At 37.6% G+C, this 19,118-nt stretch overlaps 1 protein-coding gene across 1 annotated transcript; it reads left to right on the forward strand.

The window, feature by feature from the left end:
- The first annotated feature begins 15,232 nt into the window (after nt 1-15,232).
- epd (ependymin) lies at nt 15,233-18,436 on the forward strand. The gene is made up of 6 exons (XM_044370798.1): nt 15,233-16,950; nt 17,124-17,155; nt 17,260-17,397; nt 17,502-17,688; nt 17,793-17,874; nt 17,985-18,436. Exons 1-6 carry the CDS (start codon nt 16,875-16,877, stop codon nt 18,109-18,111), a joined length of 642 nt encoding a protein of 213 aa, XP_044226733.1. The 5' UTR covers nt 15,233-16,874; the 3' UTR covers nt 18,112-18,436.
- The last annotated feature ends 682 nt before the right edge of the window (nt 18,437-19,118 follow it).

Here is a 19,118-nt window from a genome sequence, read left to right on the forward strand (position 1 = left end):
GAAAATCTGGATAAAATCCTTGAAAATTCCTTTTCACAAGAAACATTAAACAACAGGCAGTTTCAACCTACCTCTGTGGTGTGACGGTTTCACTTTGGCATATTGTTGGGTCTTGTTTGCGAGCAGGAAAGTCTACACAGGTTCTTTGTACTGTACCTCTGCAGACCTGATTGTGTTACAGTAAGTGATCATGAGGGTTCAAAGCTCATCTGTCTGCAGCCACTACAAGAACTATAAATTGTTCTGTGTCTGATCTACAGTTTATTACTGGGTGATTGCAGTTAACCTATGGTAGCCCAATATGTTGAATTAACAAATTAAACTGCTCTGCACCACTTTTTTCATAGTGTTATCAGTGATACATATTTCGGGTTTAGAATCAGTGAATAAAAATGTATTGCCTCAAATATTTTAAGTGTTTTCATTAAATGTTTACTTTATATATACATTATATAGTAGGGATGTGCAGAGAGCCCAGTATTTGTATTTGTATATGTATTTGTTGAGGCAGCAAAATTATTTGTATTTATATTTGTATTCGAATAAAAGTGAAAAGAGGCTTCAAAATCCTATTTTTGTTTTTATTACGCTTTTAATTTTAGAAAATTAAAGTGCTACAATAGGTGTTCATGAATAAACTACCATATAAAGGAGTCAAACTGGAGTCTCCCAGATCATAGACGACTGCACTGATTACTGAGCTAAAACTTTACTCATCGCCTCATTGCAGACAGACCTCTACCTATTTATACGCACATAACACAGACACAGCACACCGTGTAACATGTAGGGAAGAACTTCAAAGGCGATTCTTGCTTTGCACTTTTCATTTATTGCCTATTTTTTACAACCCAATTTTGTGGAAAGGAGAAGGGGAGCAACAGGCTATGGAGTCCCTTTGGAGCACTTCACATGTGTCAGTAGCTCAGCTTTATCTCTGGGGAACACCCCGAACTCCGGGATTGATGTCAAAATAAGGAAATGTGCACCATGTAGCAAGTGGATGTGACTCCCCTCGTTGAGATCTGATGATAGACGTAACAGCGAAGCAGAGGAGAGAGACTGAGATAGCGATGTAACCGACTTGCGTGCTGGTATTTGACATGGGTTTTTTTTTTTCTTCCCGAAAACAAATCATTTTCGAATATATTTTTATGAAACAAATATTCATAAAAAAAACACTATTTGTGCTTTGCCGAATAATGTATTCATATTTGGGCACACCCTTAGTATATAGTATCACTTTAAAATCTAATTGAATCACTTAATTAACTTTAAATCCCTTTTCATGGTTAATTCATACCAGAAATACCAACTTTTTTGCAAAAACTGTTCAATTTTGGTTCAAAAAGTAACATCAGGATAATGAGGGCCTGTCAATGGGAATACAGAGTAGTTATGTAATCATTTTGATTCATTAGATATTTCAAATACTATCTTTCTGGTAGAGCTCAGACTTATTATAATAATAATAACTTATTATGTTTTGGTAAATAATAGGGTACTGCCATTATTAGTCATAACATACAGTAAGCTACTTGACATGAGGAAATTACTTAAACAAGCTGACTTCCTCTCAGATAGAAACAAGCTGAGCTCTTCTTGAATTGTCATGACGTGGTCAGTAGAAGGGGAAGGGGTGCATTCGGAAAAGGGCTTCCCTCGTTTTCATAACCCCCCACCCCCCTTCGCCCCCGCACTTTCCTTTCATACAGTAATTTTAAAGTTCCCTTGTGACACGCTATTTACTCTCAGTCTATTTCCACTTTCATTCATTTGTCGATCAGGCATCTCTTTTAGTTTTGTTATGCACTTTCTTCCCATTTCTTGACTTCAATAAACAGCATCCTATGCTACGCAACTTACAGTAAGCAAAGTACATGTTAATCACATGTCCATGACTACAAGGGCTCTGAACAATTTAGAGGAGATTTTCATAGAAGTATTTAGAGGGCTACTCTGTACTTTTAAAAAGCCTATAGCATGCTAATATCAAAGTTTAGATAGACATCAATGTCTTTTTCACAGAAGATATTTTAACATGTCTCAGTAGGAAAAGCACAGGTGCAAATAATAAAATTAATGACAGCTGAATTCCATTAGCTGCTTCAGTTTCAGGGTACCCATATTGTACATGCTGGATCTCTGTCTCAATGTCATGGCTGACTGGGACACTTGAATAAATCAGAGCCCTTGTTATGTCATGAGTAACACCTGTGCTTTTCCTGCAATGACAGACAAAACTGTCTGCTGTCAGAAGGGCTATTAAGCTATTGTTTTCAGTTTTCAATACTACTACTACTACTACTCAATAAAACCTTTAAAAATTAAAACTGTAATGAGGAAGAAAAATTTTAATTAGTTTGTCCTAAATGACAACATTTATTTTCTATCTTCTTTAGGTGTGTTTACCTGTTCATGAAGTCAATTTATTTAAAAATGACACATGCTTGTACAGATGTGACCACTTAGCTTCATAAGAAACCAGTGCCACTAATATTACATTTAAGGAGCAAAATGTGCTACAGTCACACAACAAACACAAACACAAGTGCACTAACAAACCAGAAAAAAAGCTTTTATTCCATAAGAGATCATATGCAAGACAAATTCAGTGCAGCTGAAACTTCATTTTTGCTTTTTACAATGTAACGTGTACATAAATGCAGCCTTTTCCAATGAAGAACGTTACTGACATAAAAACAACCAAAACCTTTGGAATTTTTGAAACAACCGTAGCCTACAGTATCAGATAAGAAAGACTCATCTTTAACCCGGTCAAATACATGAGATAAACAAATTATTGCTGTCTCTCCCCTGTCAGAGTGCACTGACTTGTTTGCTTGAAAGCCCTGACACAACAGGGACATTTTGGTGTGTAGAAGAACAAAAGACAGCTGCACAAAGTGTAGTTGTGACAACAACACATTTCTGACCTGGCTCATGCAGATGATCTGGTATAAACACCACAGGCTTTCTATTTAGTTTGGATCACTTTTAGAAAAGAAAGTATAAGGGTGTTTTGGGGGGCTGCCTAATTTACTGCTAACCAAGACTCTTCAGCTTGTTATACAGATTGTAAAATGTGTTAGTTCACTATTACATTGAGAGACATTATACATACACCTGGCTTTTCTTCTTCATTGTCTATGTGTAATGTTTTTTCTGAATAAAGGGTTACAAAAAATTGTAACATTCAAATAAAAACATTTAATGGACTCAGTTTGGCAGCTAAAATCTAACCAGGCACCAAGATTATTAAAGTACCCGAGTAAAGGTTCTGAATTGCACTTAAATATTCATGCATTAACCTTATTGAACACACCAGTACTTGTGTTAGTTATAGACAACATTCCAGTTAAGGACAAGGGAAACTCTAAATAGCATTGTTAAAGTCTGCTCCAAGATCATTGGAGTCTAGCAGAAAGACCTGTCCTCCATCTGGAACAAGCGTGTGGTCCAGAAAGCAAACGGTATCATTAGTTAATCTGACCATGTTCTTTCTGGCGAATTCTCCTTAACACCCTCTGGCCGGCGCTATCATGTGTGAGATCTGGCATTTGAATAGTTTAGCTTCAAACACTGATAAAACACATATAATGATTTGTAGTCAAAATTATTTGGATCACAGTTTGTGTGTATCGTTTCTGTGATTAGCTTCCTCTGGTTGACTGTGGATATCAGAGATAAATGTCCTGCACCTGTCAGTGGAGCAGATGGACCCAAATGCAGGAGACTGCAGCCAGAGCAAGGTTGAAGAATAACTTCTTTATTTAAGATTGAGTACAGGCAGTGCAGGGCAAAACTGAACTGAATAGAACTGAACTAAACAATACAGACCAAAGCAGAGCAGAAGAATGGATCCAACAACACTAAACTGAAAACCAGGACTTAAATACAAACTAAAATGAGGTGCAGGTGGAACAGGAGAACAGGAAAGGAAGTGATAGGCTGGGGAAGACACAGGGAACAGGGCAGGGCTAATGAGACTAACACACAGTAGGTGAGGAGGGAAAGACAAGAAAAAAAATAAAAGGCAATAGCTGTTCTGGGCTGAGGACAAATCAAAAACATAACTTCATCCATGAGTAAAGTAGAAGCCTACAATATAATCATGTACAATCCTCTTAATATATAAACCATCATAAATCAAACTGTCTCAGAATTACATAACTATAGCTTAAAGTGCACAAGTCATGCTGAACAAACACAGAAAATGAAATTCAACATTACATTCCCAACCTAAGAATCTTTGCTATACAGACTAGAAACATAAATTGCTTTTGACATAAACATGAACCCATAAATCTGTCAGGCGGAGTGGTCTGCATAGTAAGGCTGCATGAAAATGCATGAAAATACATGAAATCAAATGTTTATTGTAAAATTAAGACCTCATAAAAGTAAATTTGAATTGTTTAAAATCTATTGTTAAATAGACTATAATGCATTAATCTGATGTGCCAGTCCACGCTGCCAGGATAGAGGAACTTTTAAAAGATAATAAATGTTATTTTCCATCATTTCTGTTGCGTTGTTTTTGTTCTGTGAAACATTTTTCATACCTGACAAATGGATGATATCAAATTGCTTCTAAAAAAGAAGAGTTTTGTAATACCAGTATGTAGGCCTAATTTACAGACATATAAACAAGCTTCGAGAAAGACTGAGATATTGTGAACAAAATGGGACTTAAGTTGGTACTTTTTTCTTTTAATTAAACAACAGTTAAAAGAAAATTAAAATAAGGGCAGTTTATTCAATAAAAATAATTATAGTAGTACACATAGTCAGGATAAAAAAGAACTTAGGACCTGATAGAACAAAGCATACAATACAGACAAGTGAAATTAAAATGATAAAAGAGGAATAGAAACTTTACAAACAGCATATTTACTATACAAAAGCCTTCCAGTAAAAGTAAGATTTGAGAAGTCATTTAAAAGAAAGCACTGAGATTGCTAACGTGAGTTCCTCAGGTAGGGAGTTCCACAGCTGCGGGTCTCTAACAGTGAACATCTTTTACCTTTTGTAACGAGGCAGGTAACGCTTGCATATAATGACACACATTTCTCATGCTGTAAAGTCACATTTTCAAGTTTTAAAAGTTTAATGTTGGACCCCACATATGAGTACAGGTATGACAAAATATACATATCTCATAGTGGTGTCTAGAGGAGTTACAATATGTGTAGGAGAAACAGGTCGGGCAAAGATGAGATCTTTTTGTGAAGTTTCCTTTCCGCTGTGATAAGCCCTGCAATTAGTTTCAAAATATCAGAAAATCTGCATAAAATCATTAAAAATCCCTCTTCACCAGAAACACTTAACAACTGGTGGTTTCAACCTACCTCTGTGATGCAACAGTTTCACTTTTGCATATTGTTGAGTCTTGCATGCCAGCAGGAAAGTCTAGACAGTTTCTTTGTACTGTACTTCTGCAGAGATGAGGCCATAGTTTGTCAGTGTTACAGAAAGTGTTAAAGAGGGTTCAAAACTCATCTGTCTGCGGCCGTAAAACAGACATGCAAAACCATCTCTGTCTCTGTTCTGTCTCTGTCTCACAGTTTATTACTGTGTAATTGCAGTTAACCTATCGTAGCCCCCAAGACATTTATATTAGTTGAATTAATATACAAATTAATCTACTCTACATCACATAGTACATAGTGTTATCACTGATACATATTTCTGGTTTGTGCAAGAGTCAGTGAATAAAAATGTATCGCCTCAAATAGTTGAAGTGTTTTCATCAAGTGTCTAGCATATCACAAATCACTTAAATCATTTTAAATCCCTTTACATTGTTAATTCATACCAAAAATACCAGCTTTTTGCAAAAACTGTTCAATTTTCTGTTCAAAAAGTAACATCAGAATAATGGGGGCCTGTGAATGGGAATACAAATTAGTTATGTAGTCATTCATTAGATACCCCCCACCTCCCACCCTCACCTGCATTTGTGGTTTCATTTCTTTTAGTTTTGTTTTGCATTTTCTTCCCATTTTAGGACTTCTCTCATAAACAGTATCCTATGCTACACAGTTTATGGTAAGCAAAGTTCATTTTAGTCACATGTTTATGGCTACAAGGGCTCTGAACCATTTAGAGGAGATTTTCATAAAAGCATTTAAAGGACTGCAGTTTTAAAAAGTCTAAAATGTGACAACAGCAGTGATTAGTCTTTTTCAAAGAAGATATTTTGACCTGATAAAACAAAGTGTACAATAAAAACAAGTGAAATTAAAATGATAAAAGAGGAATAGAAACATGACAAACAGCAGATTTACTATAATAAAGCCTTCTTGTAAAAGTAAGATATGAGAAGTGATTTAAAAGAACTGAGTTTGTTAACGTGAGTTCCTTGGGTCAACCTCAGTTCCTCAGTTAACCTATTGTAACCCCCAAGATATTTATGACCCAATTCATTGAATTAATAAACTTAGCACAAAAAGTAAGGAAATTTGTGTTTGGTAGATTATTTCTTTGTTGTAACACATTTGTAAGGAACATGCACAAGGAACATGGAATGAGCAAATCTTCTCTGCCAATGCCAAACAGCTTATTCTGCCATTGACATTGTTTGGTGTTTGGTGGATTGGATGATTGAAGCTTGAAGAAACAAGACATATTGGTCAACAGGAGCAAACAGGAGCCTCAGTAGCGTGTGGAAGAACCATACACAGCTACAACAGCCTGGCACCTCCTCCTCATGCTGGTCACCAGCCTGGTCACACACTGCTGTGGGATGGCATCCCATTCTTCAACCAGCATTTGTTGCAAGTCAGCCAACGTGGTTGTGTTGGTCACTCTGGAACACGAACACGAACAGCACGCCCAAGCTGATCCCACAAGTGTTCAATAGGGTTGAGGTCAGGACTGCTGGTGGGCCATTCCATCCTCTCCACTCCCAAATTCTGGAGGTAGTCTCTGATAAATCCCACCCTGTGGGGGCGAGCGTTGTCATCTTGGAGGATAGAGTTTGGTCCCAGACTGTGGAGATATGGGATTGCCACTGGTTGCAGAATCTCATCTCGATATCTCTCTGCATTGAGATTGCCTCCAATGATGACAAGCTTCATTTTTCCAGTGAGGGAGATGCCGCCCCACACCATCACACTGCCTCCACCAAAAGATGTTACTCTATCGGTGCAGCAATCAGCATAGTGTTCTCCGCATCTTCTCCACACTTTGACCCTACGATCCAACTGCCGTAGGCAGTATCTGGACTCATCGCTGAACATAACGTTCCTCCACATTTTCAGGTTCCAGTGCATGTGTTGCCGACACCAGCGTTAACGGGCCTGACGGTGAAGGGCAGTCATGGCAGGCCTTCTGGCAGCCCTATGAGACAGGAGATTGGCTGCGTGCAATCTGTTCCGAATTGTCTGGGCAGAAAGGTGTTGGCCATATCGTCCTGCAAACCTTGACTGCAAATCTGTAGAAGACAGCCTACGGTACCTAAGTGCTGACAGGGTGGGGAAACGGTCTTCTTGGGGTGTCGTCTTCTTGGGACGCCCACTTCGCAGCCTGACTCTGACATCCCCTGTTACATGGAACTTGGCCTTCACTTTGGAGATGGTGCTAGGGCTCACTCCAAATAATGCCACAACTTGGTTTTGCGGAACACCAGCTTGAAGTTGCCCTATGGCACGGGCCCTATCCAGATCAGTCAAACGTGGCATGCCGATTCTTGGAGCAGACACTGACCACTGTAGCAGGGCCCATGCTCATAGGTGCTGCCAAAAGCTCAAAACAAGAGTCAATAGCAACAGCAAAATAAGCTGTTTGGCATTGGCAGAGAAGATTTGGCAAATTTTTCTTGGGCACAACCCACATACTCAGCTCTGCTGCTCATCCCACAAATGCATGTTCCTTACAAATGTGGCACCATTTAAAAGGGAAATAAACAGGCTTTCCAACGGTATAAGAGTTATTGCCAAGAAGCATTGTTACAACAAAGAAATAATCTACCAAACACAAATTTGCTAAAATGTGCTAAGTTTATATAAATTAATCTACCCCACACCATGTTTTAAAGTGTTATCACTGATACATAACGCAAAGAACACAAATGGTTGAAAACAATATATTTTAAAATAATTGTAGCCTACAGTAACAGATTAGAAAGATTAATCTTTAACCCAGTCAGATACATGAGATAAACAAATTATTGCTGTCTCTCCCCTGCCAGAGTGCACTGACTTGTTTGCTTGAAAGCACTGACACACCAGGGACATTTTGGTTTGTAGAAAAATAAAAGACAGCAGCACAAAGTGTAGCTGTGACAATTTTTAATTAGACAACAATGAAAATTAAAATAAAGGAAGTTTATTCAACAATAACAACAACAACAACAACAATAATAATAATAATAACAATAAGCTTTAGTTGTATAGCACTTTTAAACAGATACAAACTGCTTTACAGAACAAGATAAAATAGTACACTAAGTCAGGATAAAAACATCAAAAACATAATCAAAACTTAGACCATAAGACCTGATAGAGCAAAGTGTACAATAAAAACACGTGAAATTAAAATGATAAAAGAGGAATAGAAACAGGGCAAACAACAGATTTACTATAATAAAGCCTTCTTGTAAAAGTAAGATATGAGAAGTGATTTAAAGGAAGACACTGAGATTGCTAACGTGAGTTCCTCAGGTTAACCTATTGTAACCCCCAAGACATTTATGACCCAATTCATTGAATTGATAAACTTAGCACAAAAAGTAAGGACATTTGTGTTTGGTAGATTATTTCTTTGTTGTAACACATTTGTAAGGAACATGCACTTGTGGGATGAGCAAATCTTCTCTGCCAATGCCAAACAGCTTATTCTGCCATTGACATTGTTTGGTGTTTGGTGGATTGGATGATTGAAGCTTGAAGAAACAAGACATATTGGTCAACAGGAGCAAACAGGAGCCTCAGTAGCGTGTGGAAGAACCATACACAGCTACAACAGCCTGGCACCTCCTCCTCATGCTGGTCACCAGCCTGGTCACACACTGCTGTGGGATGGCATCCCATTCTTCAACCAGCATTTGTTGCAAGTCAGCCAACGTGGTTGTGTTGGTCACTCTGGAACACGAACAGCACGCCCAAGCTGATCCCACAAGTGTTCAATAGGGTTGAGGTCAGGACTGCTGGTGGGCCATTCCATCCTCTCCACTCCCAAATTCTGGAGGTAGTCTCTGATAAATCCCACCCTGTGGGGGCGAGCGTTGTCATCTTGGAGGATAGAGTTCAGTCCCAGACTGTGGAGATATGGGATTGCCACTGGTTGCAGAATCTCATCTCGATATCTCTCTGCATTGAGATTACCTCCAATGATGACAAGCTTCATTTTTCCAGTGAGGGAGATGCCGCCCCACACCATCACACTGCCTCCACCAAAAGATGTTACTCTATCGGTGCAGCAATCAGCATAGCATTCTTTGTGTCTTCCCCACACTTTGACCCTACGATCCAACTGCCGTAGGCAGTATCTGGACTCATCGCTGAACATAACGTTCCTCCACATGTTCAGGTTCCAGTGCATGTGTTGCCGACACCAGCGTTAACGGGCCTGACGGTGAAGGGCAGTCATGGCAGGCCTTCTGGCAGCCCTATGAGACAGGAGATTGGCTGCGTGCAGTGCGTGGCATGCCGATTCTTGGAGTAGACACTGACCACTGTAGCAGGGCCCATGCTCATAGGTGCTGCCAAAAGCTCAAAACAAGAGTCAATAGCAACAGCAAAATAAGCTGTTTGGCATTGGCAGAGAAGATTTGGCAAATTTTTCTTGGGCACAACCCACATACTCAGCTCTGCTGCTCATCCCACAAATGCATGTTCCTTACAAATGTGGCACCATTTAAAAGGGAAATAAACAGGCTTTCCAACGGTATAAGAGTTATTGCCAAGAAGCATTGTTACAACAAAGAAATAATCTACCAAATTTGCTAAAATGTGCTAAGTTTATATAAATTAATCTACCCCACACCATGTTTTAAAGTGTTATCACTGATACATAACGCAAAGAACACAAATGGTTGAAAACAATATATTTTAAAATAATTGTAGCCTACAGTATCAGATAAGAAAGATTCATCTTTAACCAGTCAGATACATGAGATAAACAAATTATTGCTGTCTCTCCCCTGCCAGAGTGCACTGACTTGGTTGCTTGAAAGCACTGACACACCAGGGACATTTTGGTGTGTAGAAAAATAAAAGACAGCAGCACAAAGTGTAGCTGTGACAACTTTTAATTAGACAACAATGAAAATTAAAATAAGGGAAGTTTATTCAACAATAACAACAACAAAAACAACAACAAAAACAACAATAATAATGATAATAATAATAATAATAATGACAACAATAAACTTAAGTTGTATAGCACTTTTAAACAGATACAATGCTTTACAGAACAAGATAAAATAGTACACTAAGTCAGGATAAAAACATCAAAAACATAATCAAAACTTAGACCATAAGACCTGATAGAGCAAAGTGTACAATAAAAACACGTGAAATTAAAATGATAAAAGAGGAATAGAAACAGGGCAAACAACAGATTTACTATAATAAAGCCTTCTTGTAAAAGTAAGATTTGAGAAGTGATTTAAAGGAAGACACTGAGATTGCTAACGTGATTTCCTCGGGTCAACCTCAGCTCCTCGGTTAACCTATTGTAACCCCCAAGACATTTATGACCCAATTCATTGAATTAATATATAAATGAATCTACTCTACACCACGTTTCATAATGTTATCACTGATACTTATTTCTTCTTTATGCAAAAATCAATGAATACAAATGTATTGCCTGAAATATTTGAAATGTTTTCATCAAGTGTATTGCTTGTATATGTGTAGTGTTACTTTAAATCTAAGTGAATCTCTTAAATCATTTTAAATCCCTTTACATTGTTAATTAGCTTTTTGCAAAACTGTTCACTTTTCTGTTCAAAAAGTAACATCAGGATAACGAGGGCCTGTTAATGGGAATACAAAGTAGTTATGTAATCATTTTGATTCATTAGATATTTAAAATAATATCTTTCTGGTAGAGCTCAGACTGTTGTTGCTGATGCCTTTAAATCAAGTCCCCAGATGGTTGATAGAGGTGTCCCACAAGGATCAATATTAGGCCCCCAACTATTTACTCTATACATAAATAATGTTGTTTCCCTGAAAATATTGAATCTTCTTGAACTGTTATGATGTGGTCAGTAGAAGGGGAATGGGTTCATTAAGAGAAGGGCTTCCCTCATTTTCATAATCCCCCATGTTCCCTTCATTTTCAGTCTCATTCATTTGTGGTTTCAGGCATCTCTTTTAGTTTTGTTATGCATTTTCTTTCCATTTAGGGACTTCTTTAATGAACAGATCAAACTGTCAGCTGTCAGAAGGGCTATTAAGCTATTGTTTTCAGTTTTCAATACTACTACTTCTACTGCTACTACTACTACTACTACTCAATAAAACCTTTAAAAATTAAAACTGTGATGCTTTTACATTCGAGAGAGATTTTTATTAGTTTGTCCTAAATGACAACATTTATTTTCTATCTTCTTTAGGTGTGTTTGCCTGTTCATGAAGTCAATTTATTTAAAAATGACACATTCTCACCAAAGTGCTTGTACAGATGTGACCACTTAGCTTCCTAAGACACCAGTGCCACTAATATAACATTTAAGGAGCAGAATGTGCTACAAACACACAACAAACACAAACACAAGTGCACTAATAAACCAGAAAAAAGCTTTTATTCCATAAGAGATCATATTCGAGACAAATTCAGTGCAGCTGAAACTTCATTTTTGCTTTTTACAATGTAACGTGTACATAAATGCAGCCTTTTCCAATGAAGAACGTTACTGACATAAAAACGACCAAAACCTTTGGAATTTTTGAAACAACTGTAGCCTACAGTATCAGATAAGAAAGACTCATCTTTAACCCGGTCAGATACATGAGATTTGCTTTTTACAATGCTGCAACATGTACATAAATGCAGCCTTTTCCAGTGAAGAACCTTATTGCAACACGTTCTCACTCCCAACTCATCACATATCAAAGCTTGCTCAGGATCCCGTGGCGTCACTTTTTAACGCACTGCGTACCCCTTTAGCATAATTCTCCAACGCGCAGTATCATGGCAGTCACTGTTAAAAAATCATTATATTTTATGGTGTGACAATGCGGTGGTTAAGGTCTGGTTAGGTTTAGGTACAAAAACCACTTGGTTAGGATTAGGGAAAGATCATGGTTTGAGTTAAAATAAAAAATAAAATAACAACTGCAAGGTGATCGCGAGCCGTGCTCTCTGCTGATTTCCAACTTTCTGCCAACAACATCGCAAGCCACCCACTGACCCCTCCACCTCCTAATAAGAAAGTCAGTCAGCTTACATAGATGACATGTGAAGTACGTCACTTCAGAAATGTTGATATGATACGTATTTTTGAAATGTTAATATGCTACGTATTACAGGGTTTGAAATGTATATATTCAACGCATCTGTGCTTTGCAGAAACGTACAATGCCAACGTTTTATTCTGGCGACGAGGCTGAAATTTGTAACCTCATATAGACGTCATCAGTCTCATGGCGTCTATTTCAGACATTGTGGGAGTTCAACAGAAGTCTATCAGACTACCCTGCACGTTGTAAATGACGCTAAAGGGGTACCCAGAGTATTAAAAAGTGACGCCATGGGGTCCTGACCAAGCTTCGATATGTGACGAGTTGGGAGAGAGAACAAGCTGGTTATTGACATAAAAAACACCAAAACCTTTGGTATTTTTGAAACAATTGTAGCCTACAGTATCAGATAAGAAAGATTCAGCTTTAACCCAGTCAGATACATGAGATAAACAAATTATTGCTGTCTCTCCCCTGCCAGAGTGCACTGACTTGTTTGCTTGAAAGCCCTGACACACCAGGGACATTTTGGTGTGTAGAAAAATAAAAGACAGCAGCACAAAGTGTAGCTGTGACAATTTTTAATTAGACAACAATGAAAATTAAAATAAGGGAAGTTTATTCAACAATAACAACAACAACAACAACAATAATAATAATGACAACAATAAACTTAAGTTGTATAGCACTTTTAAACAGATACAAAGTGCTTTACAGAACAAGATAAAATAGTACACTAAGTCAGGATAAAAACATCAAAAACATAATCAAAACTTAGACCATAAGACCTGATAGAGCAAAGTGTACAATAAAAACACGTGAAATTAAAATGATAAAAGAGGAATAGAAACAGGGCAAACAACAGATTTACTATAATAAAGCCTTCTTGTAAAAGTAAGATTTGAGAAGTGATTTAAAGGAAGACACTGAGATTGCTAACGTGATTTCCTCGGGTCAACCTCAGCTCCTCGGTTAACCTATTGTAACCCCCAAGACATTTATGACCCAATTCATTGAATTAATATATAAATGAATCTACTCTACACCACGTTTCATAATGTTATCACTGATACATATTTCTTCTTTATGCAAAAATAAATGAATACAAATGCATTGCCTGAAATATTTGAAATGTTTTCATCAAGTGTATTGCTTGTATATGTGTAGTGTTACTTTAAATCTAATTGAATCTCTTAAATCATTTTAAATCCCTTTAAATTGTTAATTCATACCAAAAATACCAGCTTTTTGCAAAACTGTTCAATTTTCTGTTCAAAAGTAACATCAGGATAACGAGGGCCTGTTAATGGGAATACATAGTAGTTATGTAATCATTTCGATTCATTAGATATTTCAAATATCTTTCTGGTAGAGCTCAGACTGTTGTTGCTGATGCCTTTAAATCAAGTCCCCAGATTGTTGATAGAGGTGTCCCACAAGGATCAATATTAGGCCCCCAACTATTTACTCTATACATAAATTATGTCGTTTCCGTGCAAATATTGAGTCTTCTTGAACTGTCATGATGTGGTTGGTAGAAGAAGAAGTGGTGCATTAAGAGAAGGGCTTCCCTCATTTTGATAACTACAAATGAATGAGATTGAAAATGAAGGGAACATTGCCCCACCGCAATGTTCCCTTCATTTTCAATCTCATATGTTTGTGGTTACACGTATCTCATTTAGTTTTGTTATGCATTTTCTTTCCATTTCGTGACTTCTTTAATGAATAGCATCCTAGTTTATAGTAAGCAAAGTACATGTTAATCACATGTCCATGACTACAAGGGCTCTGAACAATTTAGAGGAGATTTTCATAGAAGTATTTAGAGGGCTACTCTGTACTTTTAAAAAGCCTATAGCATGCTAATATCAAAGTTTAGATAGACATCAATGTCTTTTTCACAGAAGATATTTTAACATGTCTCAGTAGGAAAAGCACAGGTGCAAATAATAAAATTAATGACAGCTGAATTCCATTAGCTGCTTCAGTTTCAGGGTACCCATATTGTACATGCTGGATCTCTGTCTCAATGTCATGGCTGACTGGGACACTTGAATAAATCAGAGCCCTTGTTATGTCATGAGTAACACCTGTGCTTTTCCTGCAATGACAGACAAAACTGTCTGCTGTCAGAAGGGCTATTAAGCTATTGTTTTCAGTTTTCAATACTACTACTACTACTACTCAATAAAACCTTTAAAAATTAAAACTGTAATGAGGAAGAAAAATTTTAATTAGTTTGTCCTAAATGACAACATTTATTTTCTATCTTCTTTAGGTGTGTTTACCTGTTCATGAAGTCAATTTATTTAAAAATGACACATGCTTGTACAGATGTGACCACTTAGCTTCATAAGAAACCAGTGCCACTAATATTACATTTAAGGAGCAAAATGTGCTACAGTCACACAACAAACACAAACACAAGTGCACTAACAAACCAGAAAAAAAGCTTTTATTCCATAAGAGATCATATTCAAGACAAATTCAGTGCAGCTGGAACTTCATTTTTGCTTTTTACAATGTAACGTGTACATAAATGCAGCCTTTTCCAATGAAGAACGTTCCTGACATAAAAACGACCAAAACCTTTGGAATTTTTGAAACAATTGTAGCCTACAGTATCAGATAAGGAAGACTCATCTTTAACCCGGTCAAATACATGAGATAAACAAATTATTGCTGTCTCTCCCTTGTCAGAGTGCACTGACTTGTTTGCTTGAAAGCCCTGACACAACAGGGACATTTTGGTGTGTAGAAGAACAAAAGACAGCTGCACAAAGTGTAGTTGTGACAACAACACATTTCTGGCCTGGCTCATGCAGATGATCTGGTATAAACACCACAGGCTTTCTATTTAGTTTGGATCACTTTTAGAAAAGAAAGTATAAGGGTGTTTTGGGGGGCTGCCTAATTTACTGCTAACCAAGACTCTTCAGTCTGTTATACAGCTTCATAGTGGGGATTGTAAAATGTGTTAGTTCACTATTACATTGAGAGACATTATACATACACCTGGCTTTTCTTCTTCATTGTCTATGTGTAATGTTTTTTCTGAATAAAGGGTTACAACAAATTGTAACATTCAAATAAAAACATTTAATGGAGTCAGTTTGTCAGTTGTGATAGCCACCTAAAATCTAACCAGGCACCAAGATTATTAAAGTACCCGAGTTAGGGCTCTGAATTGCACTTAAATATTCATCCATTAACCTTATTGAACACACAGGTAGTTGTGTTAGTAATGGACAACACTCCAGTTACAGACAGGGGAAACAACCTGGGGGGTGTAAACATGGAAAAATATGAAACCTGACCTTTGGATAGTTTAGCTTCAAACACTGATCAAACGCACATATAGTGATTTATGGTCAAAATCATTTGGATCACAGTTTGTGAATATATTTTCTGTGATTATCTTCCTCTGGGTGACTGTGGATATCAGTGATAAATGTAATACCTCACTATAGTTTAAGACCTCCACACACATATAAATACATTTTAGACTGATTCTTTTGGGAAGGTTTCAGTTGACAGATAGCACAGATAGAGGCTATTCTAGGATTTTGTATTTTACAATTGGAGGCCCCATAGTCATCAATCATCAATGAATCATCAAATCAAGGTTGATGGGATTTCACTCCTGAGAAGAATTAACTAATTATTACAAAACAAAAATTACATGAAATGAAATCAAATGTTCATTGTAAAATTAAGACCTCATAAAAGTAAATTTAAATTGATCAGAGTCTCCCTCCACTCAAAAATGTGTTTCGCATTTTGTTACTTCACATGCATGTTTTATCTTCACTGTGCAGTATAATGTATGTGCAGTTTTTGACACTAGAAGACTGTTAGAAATGAGGAACTACTTCTTGGAACCTGTGTGGTACATCAAATGTGGTTCCGCAGCAATTATGGAACAGAAAGTGAGAAGGTTTCAGTCTCTGGCAAACAAATTCTCCCATGTCTGGCCAATCTAGGCTTTTTTTTTTTTTTTTTAAATATAGCTATAGGCCTACATACAGTACTTCTTGGCCATGTTATCTTTGTAGGTTGGAAGCTGTTATCAATAAATGTACAGTTAAATAGATATATCTCTATTTCCCACCTTCAGTTTACACATGACACACTGAAAGACACTTTTGAAAGCATGAGGCAAGATAAACATGACATGAGGACATCTGAGGACAGCTGAACAATCACAAAAGATAGCCTATGAAAATCCTCTCATTGGGTCACCACCAGCCAGGACAGAGACTTGTATGTTTAGACAGCTTGATGTTTGAAGTCCAGGGGGCTATCATCCTGGGTCTTTTTACGCAATACTTACCGACTGCACCACTATCTAGCCCTATAAAAGCAGCCGTAACTTCACTGAAAGTTAGATGCGCTTCGGGTTGTTTTTGCCATCTCTACCTTTAATCTTGTGTCTCTCTCTGGAACACGAAAATGTATGCAGCCATCACGCTCTTCGTCCTCATGTGCTTGACTGCCACCACCCATGCAGAGCACCATCAGCCTTGCCGTAAGAATGAGCAGCTCCATCATTTTTTGTTCTTCAATTACATATGAGTTGTCCATGTGTTAGGCATCTTTCAAGACCATTAGATTTATATTAATCTAAAAATGTGCCTAATGTCTGACACTTTGTTTTTAGCGTGTGTTAAGAGCCCTCTAACTGAAACTATTCTCTTTCAGATGCACCCAATATGACAGGATTCATGACTGTGGTGAGTTTTCTATGATTTTTACAGCACCAGGGCTGGAACTGTTTTCAATATATAATTAAACCCTCTCTCTTTCTTTCCCAATGTATGCTTTTGAATGAAACCAGATATCCCTAAAGGGTGAGATTAGAGCATTTGGTGCGTTCACTTACGAGTCAATGGGCAAGAAACTGCGCTTCAGATCAAACGAGAGCCACCCCACGAACACATCACTAGGTCTGGATCTACTGATGTTTTTTGAAGAGGTAACGGATTCCTTGCTTGAATAAATATCACAGAGCACGTAAACGGTTTTGTGCTGTGACTTTTAAATCTGTGTCGTTGTGTGTGTCACTGTTACACTTGGCAGGGGGTATTCTACGAGATTGACAGCAAAAACCAGAGCTGTGAGAAAAAGTCGTTGCAATCAACCCTGGAACCGCTAGATATTCCCGATGATGCCACGTTTTTGTCTACGCTACACAGTGGGAGTCCATCCATTGAAGGGGAGGGATTAAAGATCAACGCGTGGACAGGATCAATGCCAGAATTGAAAGGTGGGGGAGATGCTATAGAATGATGCATGAGCCTGTTTTGGGATTAAGATATAGAGTTGATACTGGTGACATTTGTCATGACTTGAATGTTTTCTCTTTTTCAGGCCACTACATCATGTCTGTAACCATGGGATGTTTGCCTGTGAGCACACTCTACTTCACTGAGTCCACATCATTCTTAATCAGGTTGGTAAAATGCTTGAAGCAATAAACACTACAGGGGTTTTTCTGCAACTTATAATGGTTAGGGTTAGGATGAATGACCACAATGTAATTTCTATATCCCTTTCTTACAGCAACACGGATGTTGAACTCGAGATCAAGGACCCCGATCTCCTCGTGGTCCCCTCCTTTTGTCTCGGACTGCCTGTGGAGGAGACACCTGAAGGGACAGTAAATAGTTTCCTCAATGAGTTCATGTAGATGAAGCCTCACCATGCAGCAGAAAATCAAACCCCTATCCAAGCGTGGCCTGCCAGAACTTTTAGACTTTTCTCTCCTTTTTCACGTGTGACCTGAGTTCTTTGTGTGTCACTGCACTGCCTCACACCTGTTTGATCTTCCACTCCCCAATGAAGATATGGCTTTGAAGGGATCATACTGTATACATACGTTTTCATTTAAGGAAAGAAAGGTGACATGGATTATAGAATTAGTTATAATTACTAACAGTTGGTGGATTTTCAAGTTGGAACTGCTTACAAAACCTGTAAGATATGATTAATGGAACAATAAAATGTCAAAGCTGTCAATGGTGTGAAGAGTACTTTTTTCAGCCAAGATTATTTCCTGATGAAGTGTTTGATTTTGGCTTGACTGTGTACAGTAACCAACCATTTCAGAACTGCGTGGCTGGATTAATCCACTAGGGGGGCCTCGGGCAAAAAGTACCTGCTATGCCCAAATTGATGCCATGTGCTCTCCACTCTCTGTGGCTTGTACAGACCTATCAAATACAGTGTAAACAGCAGACTACACCCTGCAGCTCAGCTGTGTTTTCAGAGATTCAGTGGCAATTAGTTTTTGGTCATTTTATTTAACACCATTTTGAGAATATATAAATCATTGTCTCCAAAAGAATCTATTAACAGTGTTAATATCAGTATAGTCATTATCAATATATTAAAATCAGTTTGATCTGTATTGTTGTATTATTACTGAGTTGTATCAAGAGTTTTCTGGTCTGGAGACCTTGATGATTCATACCAACGTCAAGGCCATCATGATACACACTACTCTAAAAAATGAGAGAGTTAATGATCACGGAATGATCATTTTCAGAGCCTTCTAGTGATTACAGTGAGAAATTAGGACACCCCATTTTTCACTGCACATAAAGACATTATTATGATTTTTAACCAGCATTTATCTAGGTAGTGCATGAAAGAATATTAAAAACTATTGTTTCTAATTGTGTTATCAAACACAGT

This window comes from Thunnus albacares, chromosome 13 (genome assembly GCF_914725855.1).
Source record: "Thunnus albacares chromosome 13, fThuAlb1.1, whole genome shotgun sequence".
Taxonomy (NCBI): Eukaryota; Metazoa; Chordata; class Actinopteri; order Scombriformes; family Scombridae; genus Thunnus; species Thunnus albacares.

Excerpts from the sequence above, each read along its gene's own strand:
- epd (XM_044370798.1), top strand. The coding sequence starts at position 16,875 with ATGTATGCAGCCATCACGCTCTTCGTCCTCATGTGCTTGACTGCCACC. Across the intron at positions 17,156-17,259 it reads TGACAGGATTCATGACTGTG|ATATCCCTAAAGGGTGAGAT; the intron begins GTGAGTTTTCTA and ends GAATGAAACCAG. Across the intron at positions 17,875-17,984 it reads TCCACATCATTCTTAATCAG|CAACACGGATGTTGAACTCG; the intron begins GTTGGTAAAATG and ends CCTTTCTTACAG.